The 20,769-nt window shown below is 40.6% G+C and overlaps 1 protein-coding gene across 4 annotated transcripts in view; it reads right to left on the bottom strand.

Moving 5' to 3' along the window:
• npnta (nephronectin a) overlaps nucleotides 1-20,769 on the bottom strand; it is a 54,331-nt gene that overhangs the window by 28,274 nt on the left and 5,288 nt on the right. Inside the window, exons 2-5 of one of the 4 annotated variants that reach the window (XM_020602009.1) lie at nucleotides 17,702-17,802; nucleotides 11,121-11,171; nucleotides 7,108-7,200; nucleotides 2,657-2,752 (exon numbers count right to left, since the gene is read on the bottom strand). In XM_020602009.1, the coding sequence (XP_020457665.1) occupies nucleotides 2,657-2,752; nucleotides 7,108-7,200; nucleotides 11,121-11,171; nucleotides 17,702-17,802 (341 nt within the window). The remainder of the gene's footprint in view (nucleotides 1-2,656; nucleotides 2,753-7,107; nucleotides 7,201-11,120; nucleotides 11,172-17,701; nucleotides 17,803-20,769) is intronic. The other 3 variants (XM_020602010.1, XM_020602011.1, XM_020602012.1) reach the window with 3 other exon arrangements.

Genomic DNA, 20,769 nt, shown 5'->3' on the forward strand with positions numbered 1-20,769 from the left:
AGCAGGAAATTCACAGATCATTGAGCTCAGTTTTCCTACATGTTTGAAATTAAATAAGAGCTCACACTATGAATGACCGAAACAAGCCCTGGGCTGAATTAGGTCTCTCTTGACCTAATTTCAGTATAGAAAATTATTTTTTATGTCTTACATGCATAACTTAGAATGGCTGATTAGTTAGGACATAAAAACTCATGGATGTTGATGGAGACAATGGGTAATACAAAGAGCGAACGTCTGAATTGGCCATAATCACATATTTCTTCCATGTATCACTAAAAGTATTTCTTTTGCCCTACACTAAAAAGTTGGGGTCCCCTGGGGTACCAAAAGGGAAAATCCACCTTGAGACTATGCAGGAAGCCATCTCAGTGGAATGATGACACAGGCTGCAAGAAATATAAATAACCTAAACTATGAATATCCGCATCCATCACAAACTGCATCTGACTGTACAGCATATGAGGGGTCATTTTCATCTTGGCCGGCTGCACTGTACAGTAAACGGTGCCGTGTTTAGCTCTGTGGACATATGCCGGGTGGATTATTAGAGTGCCACATACCCCTTACATGTAATGGATATCATAGATCAATGTGGGTGAATGACGGAGCAGATGCTGAATTTGTATATCCACAGACCCAGTCTTCTATTAATGGTAGCCACTGGTCTACTAAAGCCATAAGTGATCAGTAGATGGACTGGAACTTAGGCGGACCATCTGCCTGTTGAGCCCTACCGAATGCCATCAGGCTTACCGTCATGTTCCATAACTATAAATTGTTCTGGATAGATAGGGGTGGCTCTGTGAAAATGTGTGTACATTTATCAATAGATATAAAATTATTGAATGAATATGTTGAATAGTGCCAAATTTTCCTGAAACTTAGTGCAAGAACAATTGTAAACTTGGGGTCTGTGTTTGCCACTTCAAGGTTCACACAGTTTTCTATTTGCATTTGCAAAAAGAAGCAGGTGCGAAGCCAGCCCACAATGAATAGTGAAATTTACACACACAACAGCAGTTCCTGAGAGAGCACTGACTCTTTCCTGCACTGATAATAATGCTTCTTAATTCTAAAAACAGACAGAAGGCTTAGCTCTGTGCATTTTCACAGCCAAAATCCAAACCCTACAACTGTTTCCTTCTCCCACAAGATGATATCCAATATGTCCTCCAACCATAACAACAATGTACGACCCCAAATAGTTGAACTGGCATGTGGTGGACCTTTGTCGTCATGGAAACAACCATAAATACAATTATGGTTATGGAACCCTCATGGTTTGGTGTGGTTTAGGCACAAACATTACTGGATTATGTTTAGGAAGACATTGTGGTTGGGTTAGAATAACGACTTTCTTAAGGATTCATGGATAAAAAACAGGAATAGAACAGCTTAGTCTCCTGTGTTTTCTGACCTACTCAATCAGTCCAAACTCCTCCTAACATGGACTCTGTTGCTCATCACCTACATCACCTAATCTCCTGTTTTGCTTATGTCATCATTACTATGGCCACTTGTGGTTGCCTAACTGTAACGCAAAATTGTCATAATAAGCTGTGGTCACAAATGATCTGTGGAGTCTAATGTCTAAAACAGGCACACGCCTTCATTCTTCCATTTTTTAATTAGTGATGTCAACCCTGTTTTCCTCCTTGGTTTTCACAGTAAACAATTGGCACTCATTACTGTAATTACTGAAAACCGTAGCAATACTGGCCATCCTCAGTGTGGCAGAGAAACGAGTCTCCACTTGCCTGCTGCTCTGAAAAACAGCTTAAAAATGTAAATGAAGGATTATTGAAATGGCCACATTCTCAGACAGAGGCAGCTCTGTGAGCATCAGCACATGCCAGGCACAAGACACAGCCAGGGCCTCTTCTACGTAGAAAAGAAAGGCAAAAAAAAAAACCTACACAGAGAGGACAGAGGACACAAAGGAATTAAAAAACAGAGATACCAGACAGATACGGCCACCAATTGACAGTTTGACATGGCCCCAGGACTGCAGAAACCTGTGCAATAGCAGAGGAGGAGAGCCCTGGGGTGTTCACTGTATGGTAAATGAAATGTTAAGACACATTTAAAGAGTGCAGTGATTTATTGGGTCAGCTCCACTGAGGTATGCTATGCTACATTCCCGACACACCTCTATCACTGACAGAGAGATTAGCAGAGGGCTCTTTCTTGGGGATATGCTTCTCTCTAAGGAAGATAACGCTGGTTAAAACTCAAGCCGTGAGCGCTGCGTCCATGCCAATGGTGATTTTAAAGGGAAGGAGGAGCTCTTTGTTCCAGGTGCTCAGAAACTGGAGAGGAATTGAGAAACAAGAATGGGGCAGAGCAATAAAGAGAAACTCATGACGGCTCTTTGGAACTGAGAAACTTGTTGGGATAGAGTGTGAAAGAAAGAAAGAAAGAAAGGCAGATGTAGAGTGGTAAAGACTGTGACATGCTTGGCATTCATGCTGGCGTTTCTACCGAAAAGCTGCTCCTGGGTGGTGTCTCTTCTGCCAGAGGGGACAGAAAGCAATAAGAAAACAGTTGAGAGTGACATTCACTCTTCCTCAGTCTGCACAGCGCAGCACCATGCACGTTGCTGAGGTGGGGAAGAAGAAAAGCTGCTGGGGGGAGGTCGATCGACAAATCTCACCCTCCATCACTACTCTCGCCGGCTGATGGTCCACGGGAAGAAAGATAGGGAGGTGACTGGCCCACACTGGTGGGGCTAAATAGTCCAGTTCTTCTTCTTTTGATACAAAAAATGGGTTAGAAGTAGAGGGAGTGGAAAGGATAGGGACATTGAGGCATTGATTGGGATAATATAGTAAAGGGTGAAGAACAAGTAAGAAGGAGAGAGAGAGGGCGGGGGGGGGGATATAGTGAGAATAAGAAGCACCAACCACTGAATTAGGACACCTCTGACCACACCACATTCCTGGAAAGTAAAGAGGAACATTATGCAGCAAAGAGGATTACACTTGTGGGAATCACACATGAGCTGAGTATCAGAAACAATTCAAGAGCACATGGGAGAAACAGTGAAAGTGTGTTTGCTTTCTTCTCTTCTGCATTCCTTCTTTGTCATGAGGGTGAAATGGGATCTGAGAAAATTACAGTATCTCGCGGATTCAGAGGATCCCTTCTCAATTTGTATCTGGAGGTTCAAAGGTAGGCAGAGGTTACTATTTAAAGAGAGAAATCACTGACTGACTACAGCCACTCCCCTCTGTGTCTACCCATTATCCATGCAGCAGCCTTTCCTCTGGCAGTGAGCTAACAGCACCTATTGTTAAGTGACAGGCAGACGATACAGCTGCGTCTGGCTGTTTTGCACGCTTCAAGTCATTCAAGTGTTTCCTTTTTGAGGGGTAGAGCTGCAGTAATTTAAACTGAACTGAGAAGTTACGCAAGCCTACTTTATTCTTGCCAGGACTGAAACACTTGTTGTAGCCAAATAGGCCAGTCTGATGGGTTTGCATTTGTAGTGAGAGGGTTTCATAGCTAAGTGCAAAAACTCAGTGACTCATCTCACCAGTGCAGCCTGAGCCAGGAGCTGTTTGCCCACCTTTGTAATAATACAAAAGCATTTGAAAGGTGTTTTGAATACTGCCAGTTTATATTTACATGCTGATGATTGTACATTGTTTGGACAAAAGCTAAACTTGAACTATATCAGATGAAAGTGGAAAATGGAGCAGCTTTACTGGAACCTAGAACTATCAGAGAAAAACTGACTATTATGTTTACGGGATTTGATAAATGTTGGTGGAATGGCACAAAGTGCATCATGCTGAATAAAAAAAACAAAAAAAAAACCAAACACTTAAAACAGATTGTGTTGTGCAGCTCTTGTTACTAAACTGAAATCTCCAGCTGCTGAATGAAAGGTAAGTTTAACAGCCAGTGTTTTGATGTTGACTTGTTGATTTAAATTGGCATATTTTTCAAGATAACACCAAACATTCTCAAAAAAAAATGAGGCGGGTGATGCTATTGATCTGTTCTCTATTGATCTGTTCTCAACAGTTTGAGATTTGAATGCTCCCTCTCTGGTCCCTCTCCATGCAGCATCTTCCTCCTCCAGTCTATTCATTGGCTTGAGTGCTAGAATACTGTCCTGAAACCAAGCATGCAGTACGTGGAGATAATAAAGAAGAGTAGCAGCACCACTGCAGTGTTTTGTTTTTATATTATATTGCATCTTAATAGACATTAATTAAACCCTGCTTACTCATCTTTAAAGTATGACTTAAGAGTTTGTGAGGGAAAGTTATGAGTTAGTTGTATATACTGCAGAAGTCAAAGTCAAATATTACTTAATGCCCCTTTAATGACCTTGTTATAAAACAGAACATAGATAAAATAAATACTATTTGGAGTAATTTGACAATAATTGAAGGAAAATACACAGTATGATGGTGTGCGTGCCACAGTTTAAGTGCTTGTAGCTGTTCAGACAGTTACGAAGACAAACCAACAACTTTAAATTATCTGTCTGCACCTTAGTTAAATTCAGCAGAAGTAGTGGAAGTACTCGTGCAACTTTCCGAAACTGTGATGTGGCTTTGCCAAGATAAAACAGCGAATGATCCAGACATTAGCTAATATTCTAAAAACAGATAAAGAAATAAACTGTACAGTTACTTCAGCCCGGTAGATGATCAGACTTGAATTGGTACTAATTATACAGCTGGCTGACAGACAAGGGGGAAAAAGAAGAAAGCGCTATCCGGAGGTGCTGCAGCTGTATTGCTTCTGATGTCTGAGATGTTATTCCTCCAGCAAAATCTTTTAATTGCATCTTTACAGCAGGTCAGCTACACCTAATTAAATCCACCTGCATGGAATAGTCATCTCATTAAAATGACTGGATCAGCAGGGGGGTGTGCTGTCAAATTGTTAAACAGATTATCCCTATGATGAGTTTATTTGTGCTGTCGTCACCATGCTGTGTGACAGGTTCTCATCAGCGCCAAAAGCAAAGCGTCGTCTTCCTTCAAAATGATTCTCAAAGTAGTGGTTATTGTTCCTGACAGCCCATTAATGTACAGCAATGATGAAAACAATCAGATTCATTAATCATACAACTTTCAGGTCATGATATCTTCTGTAGAGGAAAAGAGATAAAAGTGAAGTAAACACAAAAGGTGAAATTATTTGTCAGGTGGAAAGAGCTGGCGTTAAAACAGACATGTAGTCCTTGAAGAATAAATCTCTCATAACAGTGGGAGCTCAACAGAGGAAATATGGCTTTAATTCTGTGAGCGATTAAATCAATACAGTATCTGCTGTGCTTGTATTGAGTGCAAACACTCTTGATTCCCCCGGGGGTTTTTTTTTGCAGCATATAATTGGTGTTCCTTAGGTGCTTAACACCTAACACTTTAGTCAGAGTGCCTCTGGGTCGAGCATCTGTCCATAACTCCCACTTAGTGTAAAGGAATGTGTGTCCATTAGTGCGTGCATGCAAAATGTCTCTTTGCACGTAAAGGTTTTCAGTGAATGAGTCACTGCTCATTATCACTCATCTTCTTTGAGAACATTATAACACACGGTGCAAATTTACTGATCATAAATTGCTTTAAAAGCTACACTGTAAAACATTTTAAACTGGCTATATTTAAAGCAAGTTTCCATCATGTCTGATTTCTTCAAACTAAAAACAGGTCTCTGAAGATATTTGACTGTTTCAAAGTAGTAAAATAAAAAAAAACCTAGGTTTTAAAAGTGTCATAAACTTAAAATGAAAAACATTTGTTTGATATTTTCCAGTGTCTCATGGTGTTTAATTGACCTTTAGCAGCATCGAGGTCAGGGAAGCAGCTCTGAACTACTTATTTCACTCCTCAAGATAAATGTCGGGCCACAGAGGTAGGAGATATTGGGATGCTTCGAAAAATTGGCCACCTGGCAAATCAATAGCACACAACAAATCAATGTTTAACTGAGACTGCATTTAAACGAGAAAATTGAATCTATGGCTTCTGATTAATTAAACTAGTTTCCATAGAATGCACCGGCTCAAAAACAGAACTCACCGTTATCTTTAGCTAAATAGGCTGAAAGGGCAAGTCAGCCACTCAAAGCTGAGTAAAATGGTACGCTCTGTAAAATGTCTAGAGCTGACTGAACAAATGGGGGTTCAGTGGACACTTAAAAGCACAGTTTCATCTTTAAAGGTCTTAGACTTGTCAGATAAGTCTGCCTCAGTGGTTGGCAGCAAAGTCTATTGTAGCCAGGGTGGGGCATGGATCCTTTCTCCTATCTCCTTTGTCAAAGATTAAGACAAAGTAGCGCGTCTGGCTCGGCAGACAGGAGCCAACTATAGCCCCCAAATGCAGGATGAGTCATTTGGAACATTCCGGAAAGGATTTCAACATCCCTCCCCACCCCCCACCCCCTTCTCCTCCCATGTTTTTAATTGCACACTACCCTATTTCTGTCTTAGGGCGTGAATTCCTAAAGTATTTTGAAGCTGCTCGGATGCACATCAACTAACTGGGGAACTTTTAACACTTTCCAACATGTCCAATCTGTCAGTGAAGGAAACACATAAAAATCCAAGCAATCACACATAAACACACTTTGCACTCAGCTGGGCCAAGTTATCTCAGGTCAGTAATTGAGATGTTATCTTCAAAGGAGAAGCTGCACCCCCAGGATCTTTCAACATGGCCTCACCGCTCATTTCCATTGGATCTGAATCAGCTTTCTCTCCACCTCCTCCCACTGGGATTAAAGCATTTCACTACTGTTGGCTGGTGGCAAACCAGCTTCCACATGATCAGTAAGTGTGCAGCTTTAACATGATGGTGTTGTGCCCTGAAGATCTGACCACAATAAGCAGAGGTGGCCCTGCTAATGCTTTGGGTTGTTCACTTAGTTTTCATGTGAAAAATGTGCACATCAGCAGGCTTGTATGTTGCTTGGGGGTGCAACTTTTGAGTCATATGCTCAGGAGGGCCACATATAACAACTCTCCTTCTTTCTGGGTCGTGTATGTTTCAATTTCAGTGCATTATTGCAAATAAAACAGTCACTTGAACGGTAAGGTAGCAGCTGTGTGATCACTGTGTCTGCAGGTTCCAGGGGAGAGCTCACCTTGATTGCAGGTCTTGCCAGTGAAGCCAGGATGGCACTTGCACTTATTAGGTCCCACACAGTCTCCGTGCTTACAGCCAGGCTGGCATACAGCTGTTCATGGAGGATTCAAAGAGCGAGAGACAGATCATTGCAGCACCCTGGCAGCCTTCTTGTACTGTACCTGATCTGACAAAGAATTTAATCCTACTGCTAGACTTCCACAACCCCTTGGCTGTAAATTATCTGTTTACTCTACATTACTGCAATAAGACAGCATGATACCTCATTCATATAGAAAATGTGTTTGGTTAATATTTACACCTGCATACAGCCAAGAAGGACTAGAGGCAAATAACATTTCTCCTTTAGAATAAAAATGAAACAAATCAGAGTACCAGAATAGTAAGTCATAATTTGTGCCTCTGTAAAGAGGTGTCCTGCAGATCGTACAGTACATAATGTGCAGATGGTGAGGTTTTGAGTGTGTATGGAGACGTGGTAGTTGCGGGGGCTGTACTACAGCTTCATTCGTGCTCTATGTTCGGTCTCACTGAGCTGGAGAGTTGCCCTGCTTATGTGAATGTGCCGCAGCTTGCTGCTAAGCATGTCTGATGCATGGGGCCTCAGCCAAGTGTTACTAATTTTCATTAAAAGCTTCATTAATTCAGTCACAGTACAGTGCAATCAGAGATCTAAATTATCACAGTGGTGGAAACAGGCTGAACATATTCTACATATATATGTGTGTGGTGTGTTTGAGAGAGACAGAGCTTCTGGTGGAAGATGCTTTTTGTTGTGTCTGGAAAGGTATGATGGTGCTCTAAGGTTTATTTGTGGTGATACAGCTGTAGATGTTAATCATAATTTCTGCTAAGCAGGATAGTTTTTATTTCTCATGTTTGTTAGTATGACTATCATAAGCATACAAATGACTTCACTTGAGTTAAATTTGGTGGAACACATTACCAAATGCTGAGACCAAACTAGTACCGTATTGGTGTTATTTCCCATGCTAGTGAGAAAACGAAAAATTATCCAGGATAATCTTAATATTTGCAGGGTAAAACAGCAGAACAAAAGCTGTTTATATTATAAAGTCATTTACTAGCGATCCAATTTTCACATGTAGTATTTGACTAACATGCATAGCCAGATGAGAGTGCCCTGCACTGCGGCAAGAATTAAAATATCCAGTAGTTAAATGCTTTTTGCCACATGACCCTGCATGTATTTGCCAGGGCTGTCTGCACTGGGACATCTGCTGTGCCAGTGAGGATGCTTGCATTTTGATGGAATTGGATATGCTTGCCTTGAAATGTGCAGCCCTGGGAGAGATATTCGCTCTCTAAGTGTTTTCTGTTTTTAGTGCTTCTATAAATTCTTGAAATAAAGTGAAATCTGCTTTAACATGTACTGAGGGTCACATAATAGAACTGAATAAGAAAAGGGAGAATATTACTTTTTTATATTTGAAATGCACATGTTGAGAATTGAGTTACAATCTGTGAAATTTCACTTTCTTACACATTCAGCTTGCAGAGCATCAGGACTATCCAGGAAAAATAACTCCTCAGGTTTCAGTCTGTAACATTTTCATGCTGAATTAAAAAGCACAAAGGTATGAGATTAATTCTGTAGCCACAGTCGATAACAGCTCCAGCCTCAGTCAACTTTGCCAAATAGAAAGTAAGCATTGCTAACCTTCCTGGAGAGGCTTGTGCTATGAGCCAAGGTGTTAACTGTGAAAGTTCACAACTACAAATTGAAAATGGCCTAATTTGTTGAAGAAAAGCAAAAGAGTTGTATTTTTCTGGAAGCAGAAGTTTATAAGACCTCGGACTGATCAGAACCTGAAATAAACAAAGCTTCTGATGTTGTTAAGTCAGAGGGTTTTCAGGTGGAGCGCTTTTTGTTTTCATTAGTGAGATCAGAGGCAGCCATCAACAGGCTTCATCTCTGATGGTAATTTAAGCCTCTGGCTCGACAGACAGATCATGGAAATGGCCAGTGTTCATTAACGGCAGCAAAGGACTAAAAATGGCCGTGGCAGCTGGAAGGCCAAACATAGCGTGGATGACCCGCGTTCCATCGACACCATGAAAACAAGTCGAGTGATGACACACTTTTACTCTGGTTTACATCAGCCATTCCTCTGGACACCAGAAGGCTTTTACTGATGCAGATTCACTTGATTTATTGTTTGATCTATTTGTGGATGTCTGATTATAAACACAAAGAAAAGCATTCTATTTTAAATTAATACTAATACCGTATGAATTTTAAGTTGGTCTAATGCATTACTTCAAAGATGGGAACATGATTCCAAATTACTGAGCTGTATCATCTTGCAATCAATGAAGTAATCACCTGAGGCTGCTTTTAAGGATCATTTCACCAGCGGTTCATTTGCTTTTTTTTTTTTTTTTTTTATTTATTTTTTTATTGTTTTGCCTTTTAAAAGGTGAAAAAAAAAAACTGAAATGGCAAACATGTTACTTATTTGTCAGATCAACAGTTCCAAACCCAAAAATATCTAGTTTACAATTATATAAAACAGAAAAAAGCATAAAATCTTAACATTTCAGAACCAGGGAACTTCTTCTGACATCTGATGAATGCAATGATCAGCCATAACATTATGGCCACTGACAGGTGAATACAACTTTAGGTTGATTGGCAACTCTAAATTGCCCATAGGAGTGAGTGTGTGTGTGTGGGGGGTTGTCTGTATCTATGTGTCAGCCCGGTAATAGACTGGCAACCTGTCTAGGGTGTACCCCGCCTTTCGCCCAGTGTCAGCTGGGATTGGCTCCAGCCCCCCGGGACCCTATTCAGGATAAGAGGATGGACATCTCATTACAATGGCACCTGTCAGTGTGTGGGGTATATTAAGATCTGAGTGACTTTGGCAAGAGCCAAACTGGCTAGATGATGGGGTCAGTGCATCTCCCAGACTCCAGGTCTTGGTGGGTGTTCCCAGTCTGCAGTGATTAGTACAACTACAACAGTGGTCTAAGGAAGGACAGACAGTAAGCTGGTGACAGGGTCATGGATGCTCAAGAAGGCTCACTGATGATGAGGGTGACCTAAACTTTAAAATTTCATTCATCCTTTTCAAAAGATTAAATTTTCTTTGAATCATTGTTAAAATGGGTGAAAGTGAGAAATATTGTACATTGGTCTCTATGAAGAGAAAGAGTCAGACCTGGACTGGGAAGGCTGTTGAATTTGTCCTCACTTCGTTCCTTTTACATAAGTTTTTTATTGAACGGTACATGTATCTGTGCTCATCCTGACAGTAAAACTATGGAAGCAAACGAATGCATAGAAGATGCACAGTGAGCTGCAGAGTGACACGAACCAACCAGCTGCCACTGATTAGGCAGGTGGTCATAATGTTATGGCTGTAATCAATTGTCAAAACTGCTTAGATGATTAACTTATCAGTTAATCTACATGCATACTGACTACAGACCATCAGGTTTTTGAACCAGTTTTATTTTGCTGGTGTTATACTGTGAAAATGTCACAGATCCACCAGGTAATGTCATGGTAAATATTATATTCACCTACAGTAAGTGATGAAGTGTGACTCTTAACCTGACTAGAACAATCCCAGAGTCCATACGTATGCACAGCATCACCAACCACAGCAAATCTCCATTTTAACTCTCCACCACAGATAGATATATTACTGATTATCAATTCAAAAACATTATCAATTTCAGCTTTAAAAGTTTCATTAGTATTCCATGAAGTCAACTGGGGGGGCAGATGAATATCAATAAGAATTCCAGCATAATTCATGTTAGACATGGCTTCAGGTGAAATCAGGTCTGCACAGTGTAAGCTATTTGCATAGATCTGAGGCTGGAGAGGAAGATGATGGACGCTGCCAAGGGATGTGAGTTGTTAGCAGTGTTTGGGGGTGTGGTGGGGGTTGAGAGGCCCTGGCTCTATAAATAAGTGAGTGAGCCCAGGATTCAGAGGATGTGCCCCCAAGATTATTTCAAGAAACATGTGGAGCTAACCTTGGGGCTGGCACTTTATCCCGACTACTCTGTGAGTTAAGGCGAAGGGAGCTGCAAAACAAACAGCCAAACAAAGGTTGCAGACATTGCTTAGTCTTTAAGAGTGAAAAATAAATAAATAAATACACATTATGTTGGAAAGCAGAGTCTGGTCACAAGCAAACATTCCTAAAAACACATGGTCTGGAGTCACACATATTCCCAGTTGCCTCTAGGGACGATATACACTATATTTTGAATGCATTTACAATTAAGTTTTAATATTTAAAATAATGGCAGACTAAAACTACTGTCTTTGGTAAGATGCTCTTATTTCTGAAAATGTTATATTCCTTATTACTCGTCTAAATGGGAGTGAATGAAGCAGTTTTCCCTCACACACTGTGAAACAGTAAAATCTTAATTCCCAGTACATGAAAATACCACCAGTTAGGGGTATGCGACATGTATCATCTACAATATCTTAATCGCTGTTCAAATGATGTGTGAGCTGACATTATCGGGTTTGTCATGTCACCCACTTTACAAAAACACGCCTTGAGAGTGCACACACTCACTACCTCATGAAGCCAAGTAGGACAGAGCTGCATGTGCACATTCAGAGTGCACACAGTGTGGACATGATCATGCCTAGCTGTCTTAAAATGCATTAGCAAAGTTAAAAATGAGTGAACAACCAGCACCAGGAAACAAAATACAGAGATTGCAAGTTGTGGAGCATCCTCAATCACATTCAGGTATTTTGGCTTTCAAAAAGTGGATGTTGCTCAAAAGACAGGCTAAAGAAAAAATTATGCTGAAGATCAGTTTCTGTAAAGACAACTTGACAGCTTGTTTTACCATCTGCAAACCTAACCACCGCACAGAATATGAAAGGCTTCGGGAGTCAGCTGTCGACGACAGGACAAAACCAACCACCGTGACCTACACAAACACACTTAACAAGAGCGACCTTGTACAATATAAGACTTAAATACATTTGAAGGATGCAGAATGCATTTATCGTTATTGCCAAAAATCATAATGTCCAAATGTCATTTTCTGTCAATATCACACACCCCTACTACTAGTACAGTATAATTCAGTGAGCTCATGGTCCTGGTTTCTTCAGTAGAAAATAAATGCTGCAGCTACCTGGCTGTGAACAGATTGCTTTCCTCAAGGTACCAAAGCAGCATGTGTCCAGTAATTCTGTGCCTTTTCTCCTAATTGCTATACCCCTTCCGTTTAGTTTTTACCTTTTTATTTCAAGCTGATGAAAAAGTGGACTTTTAGATGGGCCTTTACAGCCCAGTGATCATGAAAAAAAAGTAAGGCGGTCAAGAAAAGCACAGACAATCACGATAAAGTGAATGACTTAAACCGGGGTATCACATTTCTGCTTTCATCACTCACTTGTTAGCTCACATTACCAATTCAGGAGTCCTGCCGTAATCCTGTCCTCGGCATTTGCGGAAACAAAGGCTGCACTCAGTCAAACTGAATTCTATTCTTAGCGGATTTCTAAACTCCACCAGGACCTCTGAGGAAATTATAAAGTGTGATTTAATTTGTGTGTGATATTCGACCCAGTCCCTTTACAATGCAGAAAAAAGAAAAAAAAATGAATGCACATCTCTCTGCCAGAACTGTTTTTATCTCTTTTGGGAAAACTAAAGTCAATCGAAACAAGCCTCAAGTCCTTTGGGGTACAGTAAAAGATACAAAAAACAATCATTAATTGCAGGGCAGTGACCAGGCACAGACTCCTGCCTCCTGCACGAAAGGCACAGGCACTGAAATCACCATCCCAACTTTCACACCTTAACGCTGTACCTCAGGTGCGTTACTGGCTGTTGTGACACAAAAAATTGGCAGTGGTCATAAGTGTGAAGTGCTAAACTATCCAATATCGACTTAATTCAGATGAATACTTGGCTGTGTTATTTAGTTAGTTCCTAAACTTGTCTTATGAATCTCTTGTCTTGATTTTTGAAGCACATGCCCAAACAATTTAGCTTACCAAAAGCTCCAGTATGGATGAAATTAGCTTCAAACTGAAGACGGTCTCTTTACAGCCTCAGTGATCTTGCACCACCTGACATCAAATGCAATAGATACTCAAAGCTCCTGCTATGAATGACAAAGTGGACCACTGGATATCAAGACTAGTGGGATCAACCTGTTGATTAGACATAATCAAGACTGGAAGGAATACAAAGCATTTTAGTATGATGAAAGGAAACTGCAAATGCACTTAGAAATGCAAATGCTGAACAAATGCTCACAGTGGCAGTAAAATGTTCATGATGGCAGCTGGTTAGAATAAGCAGCTTCAAGCGTGGCTCTGCCTGCCGGATGGCCTGTCAGGACATTATAAATGGAGCTTCAGTCTACTATAAATCTAAAGCCTCTCTCTCCATCTGCCCGATTTTCTCACTTGTTTCCCCCTTTGTGACGTTTCTGCCCTACTCCGGCAGCAATCATCTCTGGATTCTTAAATCTAAGGATTTCTACTTTCTTCACCTCTTAGTCCTTTCTCTGCACACTTTCTTGCTCTTTCAGTTATGAGACCTTTATAAAAAAAAATAAAAAAAAACCCCAAGGTCGATCCATTTTTCACTCTGAGTGAAGTCACACAAACCAACTGTTGAGCTCCAAGGCTGAGAAAACCACAGTCTGATAGCTCCAATCTAATCTTTTCCATCGCCACAAAAATATAACAAGACCTGAAATCTGTGATGGCTGCATCCTCACACACATGCAGAAGTACACACGTACATACCCATGATTACACTCCCTTTCTTTCCCAAACCTTCCCGCTCCCTGCTCTAAGCTTTAAATCAGCACCTACTGACTTGATGGAATACTGATTGTGCTCTCAAAAAAAAAAGGATTTGAGCTGTGCACCCAGTTAGGTGTATTTAGAAGCAAGCACTCACTTCTTCACTTCTCTTAGTGATTTAGCTAACAGAACTGTTTTTAGGTTTCTAAAGTGGTGGAATAAAAGCTATAGCTCAATGTGGTGGTTAAACTCAAAATTAGCAGATACCTTTGGCTCAACCTGGAACATGTGGAACTCCAGAACAACAATAAGAACATGTACACACACTGCAGGTTGAATGGTTGGGTAGTTGCTGCAAACATCATTTCTTTAATGTGGCTGTGGCATAATTTATTACTGCATAAACCACACCTATGATATATTATTGCTCTTCATTTCTAGAGGCAAAATAATAATAGTTTTGTTGTGTGGAACTATAACTAGGCTACAGTGTGCTGTGGCAATTTGCATTAATGCTTGGGTTTTACTCAGTGAAATATAAGCACATGAATCACATCTTTCCCACTAATCTAAGCATCTCTGATAATAGCAATCTTCATCTATTTCATCAGTGTCCAAAAGCCAAATTTATTACACCTTGAGAATTCTGATCATGGGAAGCTGTCAAGGCAGAGAGCCCAGTACAGATGCACTGGGAGGTACTGGGCATTGAGATGACCGACTCCTGCCAGGATTACTGTTGAGTCTGGCCCCGTGTTCACACAAACAGTATCAAATGATACAGTTGAGCTGTCTGAGTAAAACAGCGGTTCTTTTGCTTAAATCATTGCAGTGCAAATTGTGTAGTTCAAGTGTCAAGGCCTTGTGAAAAGCTAAGTGTACTGCCAAAAATCCCTCTAATTTCTAGCCATGAAATCAAACCCCCTCAAGCTATGAGTGTAGGTCTGTCTCATAAACCATTAGCATAACTTATTTTTCTGAATCCCAGTGTTTGTGTAAGAATAAAATTATCATGATTTGTTTCCAGTAGAAATGAAGCAAGAAGTGTATGAACAGATTTGTCCTGCAAAGACCGGAGAGGTTAATCTGGCTGTGCTAAAAGGAATACTGAACACTGGGCCTGCTAACTCAAGTAATGCTGTTTGTATTCTCCAGTACAAAATAAGAACTTGTGCAATACACTTCAACATCAAGTGACGAGATGGCGCTCTGCCACAGAGTGAAAAGTAGCAGCTGAGCCCAGAAAATATTTTAGATGCAGCAGTACAGACCTTTGGACCCAACAAACAGTGTGTGACATTTTCCCCACAAGAAATACACAACATACAGTGGGTTAAACAAAGGTTCAGCTATAGCATGGCAGAATGAGCTTCAACACATAAAAACAAATTTACAAAATGGGCATTTCAGCAATAAAAAACACACATGAATTAATAAACATCATTGAGGAGCTATTGTATAATCTGTGGCCACAACCGACATGCAGAATCATGAACCTTTTCACTGTAGGAACTTAGCAACCTGGAACCTGGAGCTTCCAATAACATAAACATTTGACAACCTGTATGGTGCCAAGCTTTGTGTTTCCACTGTGTTTTACAAACAGAGGTTTTGGGTCACTGAAGGAAATTCTGCTTTGGACTTCTATATCATTAGAAAGGTGACAGTACAGTAGGTGAATGCAGTTGTACAGTATAGGTCAGAGGAAATAAAACAATCATGTTCAACACTGCCAAGAAAAGGTATGAAGGACAAACTGTACAAAGTTTGCACCTTGTTGGTTTCATTCACACTGTCCATTGTTATTACGGTTTAAAAGGATGGGTCCCTGTGGTTTCCAGCTTCACTCCACCTAACTACAGCTAATCTAAAAAATGGACAAAGAAGTGGAGTGTAAGTGGAGCACACTAGACAGCTAACAGCAAGCCACCACTGGTGGGACCCTCCCCCCCCAATCACTCAAAGCATATACACCATTAATTATGCGTAATCTTCAGTTTCAATATTATTTAAACAGGCAAGTTACATAAAAATTCACCTTCTGTACAGTTCTCATGAAAGGAGAAATTAGCTATAGAGACCAAAATCATTTTTGTACCAGGCAGTAAAATTGTCATGTGTCGAGGCATTTCCAGTACTCTCCTAAAAGTCTGTAGACCTTGGATACAGTATGACCCCCCTATCGGCACAAACATTTGGTTTTGGGAACAGTGGAAACAGAAGCACAACTACTAGTTCGACATTTTACATATGCTACCGTGCTAAGAGATGAGAAGGCTGATACCACTCACACATATCTCTACACAAAACATGAAGCCAAGGCCACTGACAGAATAAATTAGCTTAAGGCCCCAGGAAAGGCACTGGATACCGAGTTGACTTTGAGATAGTGCCAACACTGTAGGGCTTATTCTGGTAGCACCACAGGACACACACTGGCCTGCATAATAACTGGAAAGAATGATTACTAGACACTGAATAAATTTTTCTGAGCATCACAAAATCCTCAGAATGACCATTTGTATTAGCAGAGTTTAATCTATGTAGCCCAGCAACATTAGGAAAGCCCAGAAGAGCTGCATGGTTAAATTATTTAATAATATATTTAATATATGGTATGAAAGTCTCGGATGTGCTGTCAACTGGTTTGGCTAAAGAAAGACTCCAGTGCTTATGCTCTACGTTCCCAAAAACATGGTAGCGTGAGGAAGCCCGCTGAGGATTTTTTGATGTATGTGGCAGCAACGTGGTATCCAGCTCACCTTAATAAGTTGCAGAGGAAACATCTTGTTGGGCTCTATCCATAAATCTGCCCAGCAAACCCCTTTAAGGCTCATTAATCACACCTTATATCTTGTTTGTTTAATTTGTAGCTCAGTGTGAGCTTTAAATATTTAGGCCAGAGCCAGGCTAACTGTTTTCCCTTGTTTATAGTTTTTATGCTAATCAGCGGCTGGCCGGCTTCATATTCAACAAAGAGACTTGAGAGTAGAATCAATTTTCTCTGTTAACTCTTGGCAAGGAAGCAAACATTTCTCTCACCGTCGAACTAACTTCAAGCCCCAGGTTGTTGAGTTCCATTATGTGTGTGCTACCCCCTCGACGGTAAAACCTCCACACCCAAAGCAGCGGCTATACCATTGTAGGCACCAAGCCATGCAGAGTCTATGGCATTTGTGAGGCAGCTGGCCAGATTCAAAACCCATGTTAGTATATTCACACCTACTTGGGTAGCATTACAGGAGAGCTGTAAATCTTTACACAAGATAAATATGTTGAAAATGTAACATGTCCATATGTCATATAGTTCATCTAACACAGGCGTGTGTTGCTATGATACAATAAGAAGCAATGACAGGACACATCCTCTGAATCCTCTCAGTGGCATTGCTGAATATATCAGTGTGTTGAGTTATGCACACTTGACAACACTGTGGACTGCGGCCACATCACTGCTCCCCTTTCTCTTGTTCTAGCAGTATTAGCCATCTATATAATCAGTCTTGTATCTACCCTTGAATGTGTCGACCTGCAGCTATGGCCTCTCCCTCATTATGACCACCTACAGATAGAATGTAAATGTCAGTGAGTCCTCTGGACCAACCAGTACCATCAATCTTTACTCAAAGATTGTCCCGGGTGCGATGTTCCATTAGCTGCATGCGTTTCTGTTGTGATAACATGCGTGCGTTTCCCCAAGACTTCAGTGTTACAGTGTCTCCTCTGTCTAATAGCATCTTTGACCCCAGCTTGAAACCCTGCAAACATGTTAGCCCTGTTCACCCCCGGCAGCATCAGCAGGCACCATGGCACTCACGCTGGCATTGACCCCAGGAGCGGCGTGTCCACCCCCAGCAGCAGTCCACCCTGGCCCCGTAGCGACACAGGCCGTTGGATGAGGCCATCTGCCGTGGCCACCTGTGTGGGGATGACATAATTAGTTCACAGCCAATTAAAATGTCTTAATGTAAAGCAGGGGCCTTCTCAATGTTGATTGGAGGAACGCTTCAAAGCTTTCACTTTATTTATTTCATTTTCCTGCTGCAGAGCAAATTGCCAAGTGTCAAGTGTTCACATGGAATCACCTCTCTTGCATTAATAAAAGTGGTTTCTGGTTTTTCTATTAAAAAGGTCTTGTGTGAGGTTTTTCTTTTGCGAATTAAAAATTTATGGATAGAGGGGATTATACAGTATGCTGTGCAGATTGTGAAACCCGTTGAGGCAAATGTGTGATTTATGATAGTAGGCTATAAAACTGACCGGACTTGACTACTTTGTGTCAATGTTTTTAAGCATTTAATAGCTCTTTAATGGCACTGAGGGGCCTAAAGTCTGTCACAGATACACAGCACCTGAGTTAAAAACATGAGAGCAGTGATATTTGTGCTAATAAATATTAAAAAAGAGTGAAATATACAGTTCTCTACATCATAAGGTGACATTTTTCTATCCTATTTTCTGACTAACACTATTGCTATCTTTCATGACAAATAACAGCTGCAACTGGTCCCATTTGGAAAAGCAGAGCCAGGAAATGTTTGCTATTTATGCTTGGAAAATGAATACAATGTGACATTAATTTTCAAAATAGTTGCTGATTGACTAATTGCTTCAGTTTCTTATAAAAATAAGCATTTATAAAACATAAAACTCACTACATTTTCTCAGGGTGTTGAAGGCTGACTTTTCATTGCTTCCCTGTGGTGAAGGATGCTGGAATTAAAACTGATAGAACATCAGATTGTGTTGGTTTGTGAGATGTCAGATTGGAGACCCATGTTGAAAGTCTGCCAGACCCGATTTGAAGTCTTTAGTGTGCATCCGTGCACCACTGACGCTCAAATCTGAGACCACACGTCGGTTGTGTTCATTATAAAGCTTGTGAAACAGCCATGCACTGTGTTTTCTATCTCCACTTATTTCATAAACACATATCAAAGTCTGTGCTGCTGTACCATGTGTTTGAGAAGCCTATCAGACAATTTCATAACATTAGAAGATGTTATCACCCCTGCCACTGAGAGAACAGGCAAGTATTCATTTTTAAACATTTCCTAAGAACTACAAGTCCACTAAGAGGAATTATGGCCCGGATGTTTTTATTACACCATGTTCTATTCTGCTCAAAGGAAGAAATAGCTTCTTGGCAGACAGTACATGTGGATTACCTTTTTATCTGTACCAAGGCTCACAACATATTTATGGAGAGAACAGGGCAAAAGAATGAGTCCATATAAGGACACTGATGAAAATCCAAGCTACATAACCTTTGAGAACCTGGCTTTCAGGTGTTACCTAAATCTAGCAACTAATAAATGAGTCTTAAAGATGAGTTTTCCTTAAGCACTGAAACTGTTTGTTATAAGAGGTCCTGAACACGTTTTGTCTAGCTCATCCAACATATCAAAACTGAGAGACCTGAACTGACTATGCAGGTTTTAAGTTGCACAGAGGAGCTAGAAAAACTGTAATCCAGTTATAAAACAAAGAAGCCATTTTTTTGATACACAGCCTTTGAACAAAAGATGCTTTCTTTTGTGCCTTGATGACAGTGAGGTTGTGGCTCAGTATTCAAAGCACATCCCTTGCTGCCATCCCTGCCTGTTAGAGTCTCCACGCCAAGATGAGGAAATGCTAATGCTTGCCCCCACTGCCAATCACCTCATTGGAATAAAAAAAAAAAATAAAAAAAAACCCGATGGATGCTAAGTGAGAGGGGCAGATCCAGGGAAAATGTTTGCCTGCTGCCTGGTAAGCAGGAAGGCAGTCTTGCAAGGAAAAACTCCAAGCACACTGCAGAAAAAGAGAGGAAAGGAACATTAATAAAGGAGGGGAAAAGCAAAAAGAGAAAACGAGAGGTCAGCCGCCAGTTTTAGACTCCACTATCTCTGCAAGTGACATACACCCACATGCAAACATGACATCTGCCGTCTCTCCATACTGTGAACCAGTTAAATAAATCCTCCATGCCTGTAGCAAAACTGACTTCATTTGGAGGATGGTGACACCTTTAAAAACATCTCACATTGAAATTTAAATCTGGTGACTACAAGTGGATTTTTCACTGGAATTACTCATCTGTGTGCACACAGCAATTATCATCTTAGATGCATAATTTGGGAAGTGGTTACGCTGCTGTGGTTGCACCTACTCCTGAAAAACCAAACAGACTCATATTCCCTTGCAGAGAAATGACATTACAGTGTTACTAGCAGACCTAATAACTTCCAGTAGAAATCTTCCCATGCACCTGCAGATACACCATTTGTAAGATAGTGTAGATGAAATAGATACTTTAACTTCCACCAGAGTTTCACCTGACAGTAAACATAGTGAAATGTGCAGGTTTGATCTTTTTATATATAAAATACACTCGTGCTGTAATGGCCTTGAACAAAAGCTCCTTTTAAATGGCACCCCAGTCATTAACTCTGTCACAGATGGATTAGCTCTCCTCTACAATAACTTCTGATATGTAGTGGCCGTATCCTCCTCCTTTCCCTTCAAAACAAGTGCCTGACACTTGTTACTCTATCAGCCCTTCTTTTTCAGCTTTTTTAAGTCTTTCAATGGCCACTAGTTGCTTTGAAAATCACAAAGGATTTGCTCGTTTTGATTGCCAGATGATGTTTGGACACAAAAAGACAAGGAAAATAAAAGGTAGATGGATCAAAAATAAACTATAACCACTGCAGTCCTATTTTTGTGTATCGATATCTGATAAATATGGAGATCAATGGAAACAGCAGAAAGATAAAGCAGTCACAAAAAAAAAAAAAAGTGCTTCCAATAAATTCAAGATTTATTTTCCAGTAGCAGGAAATGTTAATGTGACAAAATCTTCTCTCTGCACAAAATCCATTTAACAAGAAATATATATATATA

This window comes from Monopterus albus, unplaced genomic scaffold, assembly GCF_001952655.1.
Source record: "Monopterus albus unplaced genomic scaffold, M_albus_1.0 scaffold54.1, whole genome shotgun sequence".
Classification (NCBI taxonomy): domain Eukaryota; kingdom Metazoa; phylum Chordata; class Actinopteri; order Synbranchiformes; family Synbranchidae; genus Monopterus; species Monopterus albus.